Consider the following 12,878-nt stretch of genomic DNA (forward strand, 5'->3'; position numbering starts at 1 on the left):
TTTTTAAAATAGTATCAATTTTGGGGATTCCAATATATAGGACCAAGAAAATCATTTAAAACTGAATAGGTCCCTAAAAAGTTTTGTCAATTTCCTTGAAAAAAATGAAAAATTACTGCTACATTTCCTTCTAAAATGTTAACAAAACAATATTTTACAAATGGTGCTGATGTAAAGCAGGCATGAAGGAAATGTTAATTATTAATATTTTTGTGTGGTATTTTTATATGGATCAAAGGGATAATCATTCAAAGTTTGAAAATTGCTCATTTTTTGAAATTTTTGTTAAATTTATGATATTCTTGTAAATAAACAAATCTACCTAAATTTACCATTATCATAAAGTGCAATGTAAAAAATAATCTCAAAATCAATGGGATATGTTGAAACATTCTAGAATGATTACTAAATAAAGTGATACATGTCAGATTTCAAAAATGTGGCTTGGTCATTAAGGGGTTAGTATACTGTAGCACATTCTTTAAGAAAATTTTGTTTAAGAAGACAGATTTTTCTTTTCAGATTTATTTCATAAACATGTATGGCTTTCTTTATAGCTGAGTACTGGTTCAATGCCAGACATTTATGGCTTAACTGTATTCAATACAAGACATGTGATCTAATGCTCTAAAAACAACCCTCTGGGAAGGGGCTACAGCTGTGTGGTTGTAGCAGAAGGAGTCCATATTGCTTAAAATGTGTTGGCTATGCATATTTGAGATTAGACTCCTGTACTGAGCTCTCTAGAATGACACCAGTGGAAAATCGAAACAGTATTTGACATACAGTGGGGCAAAAAAGTATTTAGTCAGTCAGCAATAGTGCAAGTTTCACCACTTAAAAAGATGAGAGGCGTCTGTAATTTACATCATAGGTAGACCTCAACTATGGGAGACAAACTGAGAAAAAAAAATCCAGAAAATCACATTGTCTGTTTTTTTAACATTTTATTTGCATATTATGGTGGAAAATAAGTATTTGGTCAGAAACAAAATTTCATCTCAATACTTTGTAATATATCCTTTGTTGGCAATGACAGAGGTCAAACGTTTTCTGTAAGTCTTCACAAGGTTGCCACACACTGTTGTTGGTATGTTGGCCCATTCCTCCATGCAGATCTCCTCTAGAGCAGTGATGTTTTTGGCTTTTCGCTTGGCAATACTGACTTTCAACTCCCTCCAAAGGTTTTCTATAGGGTTGAGATCTGGAGACTGGCTAGGCCACTCCAGGACCTTGAAATGCTTCTTACGAATCCACTCCTTCGTTGCCCTGGCGGTGTGCTTTGGATCATTGTCATGTTGAAAGACCCAGCCACGTTTCATCTTCAATGCCCTTGCTGATGGAAGGAGGTTTGCACTCAAAATTTCACGATACATGGCCCCATTCATTCTTTCATGTACCCGGATCAGTCGTCCTGGCCCCTTTGCAGAGAAACAGCCCCAAAGTATGATGTTTCCACCACCATGCTTTAAGGTAGGTATGGTGTTTGATGGATGCAACTCAGTATTCTTTTTCCTCCAAACACGACAAGTTGTGTTTCTACCAAACAGTTCCAGTTTGGTTTCATCAGACCATAGGACATTCTCCCAAAACTCCTCTGGATCATCCAAATGCTCTCTAGCAAACTTCAGACGGGCCCGGTCATGTACTGGCTTAAGCAGTGGGAAACGTCTGGCACTGCAGGATCTGAGTCCATGGTGGCGTAGTGTGTTACTTATGGTAGGCCTTGTTACATTGGTCCCAGCTCTCTGCAGTTCATTCACTAGGTCCCCCCGCGTGGTTCTGGGATTTTTGCTCACCGTTCTTGTGATCATTCTGACCCCACGGGGTGGGATTTTGCGTGGAGCCCCAGATCGAGGGAGATTATCAGTGGTCTTGCATGTCTTCCATTTTCTAATTATTGCTCCCACTGTTGATTTCTTCACTACAAGCTGGTTGGCTATTGCAGATTCAGTCTTCCCAGCCTGGTGCAGGGCTACAATTTTGTTTCTGGTGTCCTTTGACAGCTCTTTGGTCTTCACCATAGTGGAGTTTGGAGTCAGACTGTTTGAGGGTGTGCACAGGTGTCTTTTTATACTGATAACAAGTTTAAACAGGTGCCATTACTACAGGTAATGAGTGGAGGAAAGAGGAGACTCTTAAAGAAGAAGTTACAGGTCTGTGAGAGCCAGAAATCTTGATTGTTTGTTTCTGACCAAATACTTATTTTCCACCATAATATGCAAAAAAAATGATAAAAAAACAGACAATGTGATTTTCTGGATTTTTTTTTCTCAGTTTGTCTCCCATAGTTGAGGTCTACCTATGATGTAAATTACAGACGCCTCTCATCTTTTTAAGTGGTGGAACTTGCACTATTGCTGACTGACTAAATACTTTTTTGCTCCACTGTATGTAAAACCATGAAGTATAAATAGCTGGTGTCTACCTTGTCTAATACATAAAATGTTAACATGTGGCCCCTGAGAGCTGACTCTAGGGACTACTTGGCATGCAAAAACCCTAAAAAGAACCTCTGGTAGAGAACATACAGTCAGACAGGAAGCCCTCCAAAAGCATTAACCCTAGAATGCGTATCTCAGGCATTTTAGATTTGGTAGCTTACTTTTCTTTGCTATTTTCTGCAAAATGACTTTCATATTTATCATATCTTTGCAATTTTGAAATAAATTTGTAAAAGTTATTTATTTGAGTTTCCTCCATATGATTTGCACAAGGGTGTTAAATTGTCAATTGATCTGGCTAACATTGGCAGTTTTGATGACTTTAGTGTGTATAAGGCCTTTAGTAAACCTGTTTGGCTTGTGCCCTGTGAAAGTGTCTCATATTCTTAACTTGACTCTGCAAAAACCCTTACTGTTACTTTTATTTATTCTCGTCTGGACTAATGCAACTCACTACTAATTGGTCTTCTCCTCACTAAATTCTCCCCTCTCCAATCCATCCTGAATGTGGCAGCCAGGATCATAGTCCTGTCTAACCGCTACATTGATGTCTCCACCCTTTGCCAGTCATTGCACTGGTTGCCCATCCGATACAGAGTACAATATAAACTTAACACTCTCGCCCACAAAGCGCACCACAGTTCTGTACCGCCCTACATCTCCTAACTTATCTCTGTCTACCATCCTTCCCATGCTCTTCATTCCACTAATGACCTAAGACTAACAATAATCATAACCTACCACTCCCATCTCCAACACTTCTCGTGTGCTGCATTACCCAGGATGATTTGATTAAAACTCAATACCCACAGTTTTAAACATGTCCTAAAATACATTTCTGTAGACTGAACTTTCACCTTACTTCACTTGACTTACCAAATATTTCCGTTTTTCTTTGACAAAATTTTACTCTGTATCTCATGTACTTAATAGAATTCTGTAATTATACTTGTACAGATACTGGCTGATTACCGGCTCATGCAGCATTCTTGGGACGCCTCTATTTATTATATTGATGGATGGAGCGTACACGACAAGCATTTTTTATCATTTATCTTCTGTGTCTCCCCCATTTCCTCATAGATTGTAAGCTTGCGAGCAGGGCCATCAGTCCTACTCGTGTCTGTTGAACTATGTGTTACTGTATAATGTCTTCAATTGTCTGTACAAGTCCCCTCTGAATTGTAAAGTGCTGCTTAATATGATGGGGCTATAGAAATATATTTTTTATTATTATCTGATGAACATAATCTTAAATCATCATTCACTGGATGGAGGGAAAAGCCAGGTCCACTTGTCCTTTGTCTGAGTGGCATTCGCATAATATGTATACCTCAAATTTATACCCATAATGTGATGTTAACATGTTGTCTTAATGCTCCTTCACATAAGATTCAGGCTGGTCATGGCTGCTGATATCTTCTGGATGTTCTGATCATCTAATGAGCGTGGTGGCATTCCGACTCTTCCTATAGATGATGCCATTGCCGAGTAGTCTAGTAGCGGTTTTGTCTTCATTGATAACACATAAATGCTTAGCTGAGCATTAATGTATGTTGGAGAGTCTGGAGGGATAACTGTGTATGGCCATTTGAAGAACCATCTATTATCACAATAACAGTTTTTTTTCTAGTGTTGCTAGGTAATAATAATCTTCACACATTCTGGTTACACTCTATGGGTGCCTTTTCACTGTGCGATGCGCAGCTTTAAACCACCCCCAACTAGCAACAAACATGTCTGTGACCATCTGATTGGGGACTGCACTTAATGGAATAGCTGGCAGCAGGTTGTGATCCCCGATCTAGAATGTAACTTAGCTACTGGGTACTAGCCATTCAGGGTGCCCAAACTTTTGTATCTGCCCAGTTTCATTTATGTAATTTTTAAAATGTAAAAGTTGAAAACATATATTTATATATATTTTTTCATAAAATACAAAGGAGATGTGTCATCTTTAACTTTAGGCCTTTCAGAGGCCATTTCATCTTCAACTTTCTTCACTGTTCACAATAACAGTAATATTGACCAGGAGGGAGTGCCCAACCTTTTACATGCCACTGTATCTTTTAAAGGTTATCTTATTTTTAATGTCAATTGCATTTGGGTAGAAAAAAAGTCTGCCAGATTAATTTTTTGTAAGTGTTGTAACAAAAATTTCATTGAACTGTTAGTTACATCAGACAATTATTTGCTGATAGCTTCTGTTTCTTTACAGAATATAAAATGAAGGAAGATTCGGCATTATTACATGCTTCAGGCTTTGAAGATCTTATTATGTTTACAAACTCTGCACTTTTTGAACATTTGCCACACAACGAGACTAAAGATGAAGGAAGCAGGTCACATGTCAGACGGAAACGCTTTATTTCATATCCAAGATATGTAGAGCTCATGGTTACAGCAGATGCAAAAATGGTGCGCCATCATGGCAGAAACCTACAGCACTATGTTTTAACTCTAATGTCAATTGTAAGTAATGGGGATGTAATTTGACACAACAAATAACATACTGTATGTTTGTAGCGGACTAATGTTCCTTTTCCGCAACATGAGAAATCATTCTATGGCCCCATTCTCTATGTATCAAGTATGTAAATTTTATTATTATAGTATTGTTATTATCATAAATGGCTTTATTGCTTGTGTAGGTAATGGTGTACTTTGAAGCCTTTGGCCTCAATGCAAAATCTCCACCAGGGCCCCCAAGTATCAAGTGTCTTTAAAGGGAACATGTCCTGTAAAATAACGATATTAACCTGCAGATATGGGGTTAATCTGCAGGTTAATAGGAATCTGAAGCTGACTGGCTCCTGCATTGAGAGCCCCGCTGCTGGGAGGAAATGAACTTTATTCCTCCCAGCAGCCTCGGGCGTTCAGTCATAGAGAAGTGGCTTTAGTCACTGCTCAGTGCATAGCGAGTGGCAGCTGTAACCATGCCCCATCACTGACTAACTGCCATCTCTGATACTTAGCCAGCTGTCAGTTAGTGCTGGGGGCACGGTTACAGCCAGCACTCACCATGCACTGAACGGTAACTAAAGCCGCTCCTCTGTAACTGAAAGTCCGAGTCTGCTGGGAGGAATACATTTCATTCCGGCAGCAGGGCTCTCAGTGCTGGTGCTGAGCAGCTTCAGAATGTTGTTAACCTGCAGATTAAGCCCATATCTATAGGTTAATAGCATTTTTTACATGATGGGTTCCCTTTAAAAGTACTAATCTTTTCATATGGGTCAAAGGGACTATTTGAGTCTCCCTAGGATCCAGGGCCAAGGTACGACTGCAACCCCTGCACCCACTATCGTTATGCCCCTGTGTGTAGAACATATCACCAATACGAACTAATTGTTTCATAATAAATAGGCCTTAGTAGCAAAAGACTACAAATGATGCACCAAATGGGGTTTTTAACCTGAGTCATACTGACTAGCGAGTCCGTCTTGCAAGACTTACTGTATGACAGATTTGGTTGTTCCTGTGGGAGCTCACTACATTTGAAACAGGATTCCATGGTTTATTTTCTGATACTAGTGTGAGTAAATGGTTTCTATATATGGGTGCTATGTTGTGTGCCAAGAGGAATGTCGTGTGATACTTGATATGATCACTTGTGCTAAGCAGCCTGCACCCACCCTTGATTGAGAGCCTCTGCAACAAAAAAAAACCTCTCTCCCTATTGTAAATCTGTTCCATGTGTATAAACAAAGTTACTAAAGTAGAATCTTCACACATGAACAGGTTTCTTTTAACCCTTATCTTTTACTTATTACTTATAAATGTCTTATAACAATATCCACAGAACAGAATTCATAATCTATGGATTAAATATTTTTAGTCCTAGGGCCATATATGAAAGGGGCCTAAGTATATGTATGATGGAAACTCCTGCACAATTCATGCACCAAAAAAATGGAGTAACTAGTCCATCCAAAAGCTATAGTAATTTTATTACACAAATATCTTTTAAATAATGGCATATGACAATTACAACAAACATGAAGTCAAAAGCTTAAGCAAGATACAGGTGTCAATATAGTACATGCCACATATATGTGTTTGGGTTGGGAAGAGATACTATGTCATGAAATTCAATAGGATATAGCAGCTAGTACAGTATAGGAGTCTGTATATTATATCAAACATATTTACGTTACCAGCTTCACATAACTTTTCTGCCAGCACAAAAACACACCATGTAAGCTCATCGGTAAGGTAATTCATTCTGACTGCACTGAGAAGCCATAACCATAATGATCCCTGGGAACCAAAACTGCAAATACTAGTTATTAATATCTCTTACTCATCTATCACCCACGTGGACCAAGTACCTAAACAGCACCAACGCGCGTTTCGCGTGGGCTCCCTCAGGGGGCTGTATAACTTATAAATACCTTGTTTAGTGGATTATGCAAATGTACAACATAAGGCAATTAAAGAAAGATGATTAATATATTTCTAATTATAACAGCCTACTTTGTGAATGAATTTGTAATACACAAGTGTTGCCACCACTCCATTCACTACTATGGAACCAAGCGCTGTGTTGTTACGTTTTAACTTTAAATGGAGTCTGTCACCCACCAAAACTCAATTAAAAGTATTTATACAGTCCTGCAAGTGACATAGCCCCTATAGAAGTCTTACCTACAGTATTGATGTCACTTGTTTAATTGTACACAAAAACAGTTTTGTTGCATATGTAAATGAAGGCTTCTCTGTGCACCCTTGGCTTGGCCAAGGGCTCAATGCACTGTTTTACCCCCTAAATCAACATTATGCACACTTCTCAATTGCTTGATCGTTGTCCTCACTGACAGTGCAGGAGCTAAAGAGGCTTTAAACAGGATCACACAGTAATGAAATGTAGACAGGTTGAGGGATGAGACTGTGCCCGCTGTGTGTGCACTTGTTCGGCTCCTGCAATATTGGTAATAATGTGCAAGGCCAGGGATTCAGTATATTTATCACTCTGGACAAGTGAGCGTTGTCATTTAAGAACAGGAGTTGTACATGGCATATGGATTGAGGGTGCATATCGATGCAGAGAGACCTTGGTCTTGTCAAAAGTGAACAGAGTGGCCCTCTTTTGCTTATTTGTGTCTATACTATTAAAAAAGAGAAATCTATACTACAAGTATGAGTTTTATAGGGGTTACCTCTCTTATAGAACTTTAGAAGTGCCAGAAGTTTACATCGAGTTTTTGGTGTGACAGACTACCATTAGGCAAGGATAAAAATCACAAGATATCCAAGAGATTTTTTGTTTTCATCACAGTTAGTTTCTCGTTTCATTCATTCGTTTGTCTTAACTGCTCGTTGAACTCATAAGAGAGTAATTTACTGTCTTACTGTATATGATCAGTGATACATTTTTTATGCTAGGTTGCTGCTATCTACAAAGATCCAAGCATTGGGAATCTCATAAATATCTTGATTGTAAAGCTGATTGTCATTCACAACGAACAGGTATGTTATTTAACAATTTTATTCTTATATTTGAATCACAATGTTCATTCTGAATCCCATTTTCATTTTCTGAAGAGGCAATTTGCATTTTTGTTGAACAAAAATTTAAATGAACGGTAATACATAGAAGTAGTACTGATTATTATTATTATTATTATTATTATACATTTTTATAGCGCCATTTATTCCGTGGCGCTTTACATGTGAATACGGGGCAAATATAGACAAATACATTAAACAGTACTGATGTTGAAGTCATACAATTATCTTCAAAGGTTTGCAAGTTAAAAGCAGCCACATAGACAAAAAAAATAAAATTGATCTGACACAGGCTTGTTCTAACAAACCATTCATCTGGACCATTAATGTCCAAAACTTATTGCAATGTCACCATTTGTACATGAAAAATAGTTAAGTAATCCTTCTGATGTTTTCCTTACACATGTCTGGCATGTATTACCAGAAGTTTGGAAAGAATGAGCATTGTGCATATTCACTTTGCCTATATTAAAGAGGCCTTGCTCTGTGGTGCAGAGGCGTAGCTAGAGCTTTTGCCGCCCGGGGCTGTTCCCGAGTTTGGCGCCCCCCCCCCGGCTCAATACACACAAAGGTTACCAAAAACGGTTTTCCTGTTTTGTAGAACTTAAACTGGGCCTAATGGTGTCACCCCCACATGCCACACCTGTGACTTAATACCACCACACCATGACCAGGCCACATAGTGACCGAATAATACTACATACAAGGGACAAATACCACAACACCATTTCCAGACCACATATTACCACCACATAGTGACTGAATACTACAATACTGATCAGTAATAAAAAAAAACCCACAATACTATCACCATAAGTGCCAGTATTCACAGGAGATCTGTACTTAGTATGCAGTGTCTGTGTAGAGGTAATACAGAGATCACTGGTGACATTATACACAGGACCTCTATATAGTATACAGTGTATAGTGTCAGTGTATAGGTAACACTGACTCACCAGTGACGTCTCTAGGTGAAGTCCTTCATCTTTCATCCAGCACAGACCGCCATCATTCCTTCCAGCCAGGACTCGTTTCTGCAGGAAATAACACAGTTATCTCGAGCTCCGCTTGCAGAACACATTACTTAATTTTTCACAACTTCTACATTACATCACATGAAGAAAAAAAGGTGATATAGTGTCACTCTGCACAGTAACAGGACCGCCCCCCCATTTAAAACAGTATACTCAAAAAATAAAATAAATACATCACTGCAGTAATAATATCCCTTAATTAGCCCCTATGGTAATAATATTCCCCACCCTGGCCCCGTTTCTCATTCCTGGCTCCAGCCATATGTTCTCGCATCCTGCCCTCATGAGTATCCATTCTACCCCATATGATCTCCACATCCTGCCCCACCAGCCTCCATCGTATCCGTCCTGCCCCATGATCCAATCCTGCCCCGTGTCTCCAATCATGCCCCGTATCTACATTCTGCCCATGCCTCAAGTCCTGCCCCCAGTGTGTCCAGCATATTACCCCCATGTTGTCCAGCAATCTGCCCCAGTGTGTCCAGCATATTACCCCCATGTTGTCCAGCAATCTGCCCCAGTGTGTCCAGCATATTACCCCCAGTGTGTCCAGCAATCTGCCCCAGTATGTCCAGCACTGCCCCCAGTGTGTCCAGCAATCTGCCCCAGTGTCCAGCCTTTCCTCAGTGTGTCCAGCATATTACCCCCAGTGTCCAGCATTGCCCCAGTGTGTCCAGCATATTACCCCCAGTGTGTCCAGCAATCTGCCCCAGTGTCCAGCATTGCCCCAGTGTGTCCAGAAGTCTGCCCCAGGGTCTCCAGCATTGCCTCAATGTGTCCAGAAATCTGCCCCAGGGTCTCCTGTATTGCCCCAGTGTGTCCAGCATTCTGCCACATGGTCTCCTGTATTGCCCCAGTGTGTCCAGCAATCTGCCCCATGGTCTCCTGTATTGCCCCAGTGTGTCCAGCATTCTGCCACATGGTCTCCTGTATTGCCCCAGTGTGTCCAGCAATCTGCCCCATAGTAGTCTCCTGTATTGCCCCAGTGTGTCCAGCATTCTGCCCCATGGTCTCCAGTATTGCCCCAGTGTGTCCAGCAATCTGCCCCATGGTCTCCTGTATTGCCCCAGTGTGTCCAGCAATCTGCCCCATGGTCTCCTGTATTGCCCCAGTGTGTCCAGCATTCTGCCACATGGTCTCCTGTATTGCCCCAGTGTGTCCAGCAATCTGCCCCATGGTCTCCAGTATTGCCCCAGTGTGTCCAGCAATCTGCCCCATAGTCTCCTGTATTGCCCCAGTGTGTCCAGCAATCTGCCCCATGGTCTCATGTATTGCCCCAGTGTGTCCAGCAATCTGCCCCATGGTCTCATGTATTGCCCCAGTGTGTCCAGCAATCTGCCCCATGGTCTCCTGTATTGCCCCAGTGTGTCCAGCAATCTGCCCCATAGTCTCCTGTACTGCCCCAGTGTGTCCAGCATTCTGCCCCATGGTCTCCAGTACTGCCCCAGTGTGTCCAGCAATCTGCCCCATGGTCTCCAGTATTGCCCCAGTGTGTCCAGCATTGCCCCAGCCCCAGACAGTCAGACATAAAGAAAAAAAAAAAAAAGTAAAATCCTCACCTCTCCCGTTCCTAGCGTAGGTCCGGTGCAGTCAGCGTCTCTCCGGCTCTGCGACGCTCAGGACAGAGAGGCAGAGCGGCGCGCACAGTAGTGACGTCATCGCGCCCTCTGTTCTGAGACGTCGCAGAGTCAGAGGACGCTGCAGCTGCCGGCGCCGCAGGAACCAGGAGAGGTGAGTATAGAGCGGGGGGCGGGGTCCGGTGGTGGGGGGAGCTGGCCCTGGTCGTGGCGGCGGACGGCGCCGCCCGAAGATTTAAAGGGCGTCTTTTTTTTTTTTTTTTTCTTCTCCTGCAGCGCCGGCCGCCCCCCGCATTGTGCCGCCCGGGGCGGACCGCCCCCCCCGCACCCCCCTTCCTACGCCACTGCTGTGGTGGACATGTTTATCTGCAGATCAAATCACAAATTGTATTGTAACTGAATCTGTAGCAGAAAGAGAGCACAGGTAGAATGATGTGCAGGAGATGGAGGGAGGTGCAGCACTGTAAAGAGGACTGATAGAGAATATACAGAGGTGAGCAGGAGATGTAGGGTAGTGCAGCACTGTGGAGAGGAGAGGTAGGGTGGAAGACACAGGTGAGGAGGAGATGTAAGACAGTACAGCACTTTAGATAGGACAGGTAGCGTGGCAGACCGAGATGAGGAGATGTAGGGTGGTGCAGCACTCTGGTTAGGACGAGTAGGTGGTATACATAGATGAGGAGATGTAGGGCGGTGCAGCACTATGTATAGGACAGGTAAGGTGGTAGACAGAGATAAAGAGGAGATGTAGGGTGATACAGCTCTGTGGAGAGGACTAGTAGGTGGTAGACAGAGATGAGGAGTAGATGTATGGTGGTGCAGCACTGTGTAGAGGACAAGTAGGTGGTTGAGGGAGATGAGGAGATGTAGGGCTGTGCAGTACTGTGGAGCAGATGGATATGGTGGTAGACAGAGGTGATGAGATACAGGGTTGTGCAGTACTGTGGAGAGGATGAGTAGGGTGGTAGACAGAGATGAGGAGGAGGTGTAGAATCATAGAATGTTAGAGTTGAAATGGACCTCCAGGGTCATCTTTTCCAATCCCCTACAGCAGACCTGGGCAAAGTGCAGCCCGCGGGCCACATCCGGCCCTCTGGCTGTCTCAGTCTGGCCCGCGGAACGAGACAACCGTGGGGCTGGAAATCAGAGGTCCACGGGCAGCACGATGCCTTCTCACCCGCCCGCTGTTTCCATGTGTGCCGCGGCTCTGCGGGGCGCCGCTGACTCCTTGGTGGAGGAGGGGCCTCCGGGCACTTCCTCCACCAATCGGCACGTGAAACAGCTGAAGTGATGACGTCACTTCATCGCGCCAGCTGTGTACTCCAGAGAGTCCGCGCACTGGAGGCAGGGAGAGAAGCAGAGTGCCAGGGAATGGGACTGAGGTGTGCAGTTTTTTTTCCTTATGTATGTGGGCTATTTGGGTGGGCATGGTGCAGCTATGGGGGTGACATGGTGTTGCACACATGGGGTGACAACATGGTGTTGCACACATGGGGTGACAACATGGTGCTGCACACATGGGGTGAAAACGTGCTGTACATGGGGGTGACAACATGGTGCTGCACATGGGTGACATGGTGCACGACATGAGGGTGACAAGGTGGTGCACATGGGGGGAGACATGGTTCTGCACATGGGGGGAGACATGGTGCTGCACATGAAGGGGAGACATGGTGCTGCACATTGGGGGGTGACATGGTGCTGCATATGGGGGGTGACATGGTGCTGCACATGGAGAGGTGACATGGTGCTGCATGTGGGAGCAACATATTGCACATGGTGCTGCATATGGGGGTGACATGCTGCACATGGTGCTGCTATGGGGGTGACATGCGGCACATGGTGCTGGATATAGAGGCGACATACAGTGGGGCAAAAAAGTATTTAGTCAGTCAGCAATAGTGCAAGTTCCACCACTTAAAAAGATGAGAGGCGTCTGTAATTTACATCATAGGTAGACCTCAACTATGGGAGACAAACTGAGAAAAAAAAATCCAGAAAATCACATTGTCTGTTTTTTTAACATTTTATTTGCATATTATGGTGGAAAATAAGTATTTGGTCAGAAACAAAATTTCATTTCAATACTTTGTAATATATCCTTTGTTGGCAATGACAGAGGTCAAACGTTTTCTGTAAGTCTTCACAAGGTTGCCACACACTGTTGTTGGTATGCTGGCCCATTCCGCCATGCAGATCTCCTCTAGAGCAGTGATGTTTTTGGCTTTTCGCTTGGCAACACGGACTTTCAACTCCCTCCAAAGGTTTTATATAGGGTTGAGATCTGGAGACTGGCTAAGCCACTCCAGGACCTTGAA

At 43.0% G+C, this 12,878-nt stretch overlaps 1 protein-coding gene across 1 annotated transcript in view; it reads left to right on the top strand.

Moving 5' to 3' along the window:
* The window catches only part of ADAMTS20 (ADAM metallopeptidase with thrombospondin type 1 motif 20), a 507,015-nt gene that overhangs the window by 99,112 nt on the left and 395,025 nt on the right, over positions 1-12,878 (top strand). Inside the window, exons 4-5 of the mRNA XM_069764742.1 lie at positions 4,663-4,916; positions 7,827-7,910. Of these exons, the coding sequence (XP_069620843.1) occupies positions 4,663-4,916; positions 7,827-7,910 (338 nt within the window). The remainder of the gene's footprint in view (positions 1-4,662; positions 4,917-7,826; positions 7,911-12,878) is intronic.

Source organism: Ranitomeya imitator, chromosome 4 (assembly GCF_032444005.1).
Source record: "Ranitomeya imitator isolate aRanImi1 chromosome 4, aRanImi1.pri, whole genome shotgun sequence".
Lineage (NCBI taxonomy): Eukaryota > Metazoa > Chordata > Amphibia > Anura > Dendrobatidae > Ranitomeya > Ranitomeya imitator.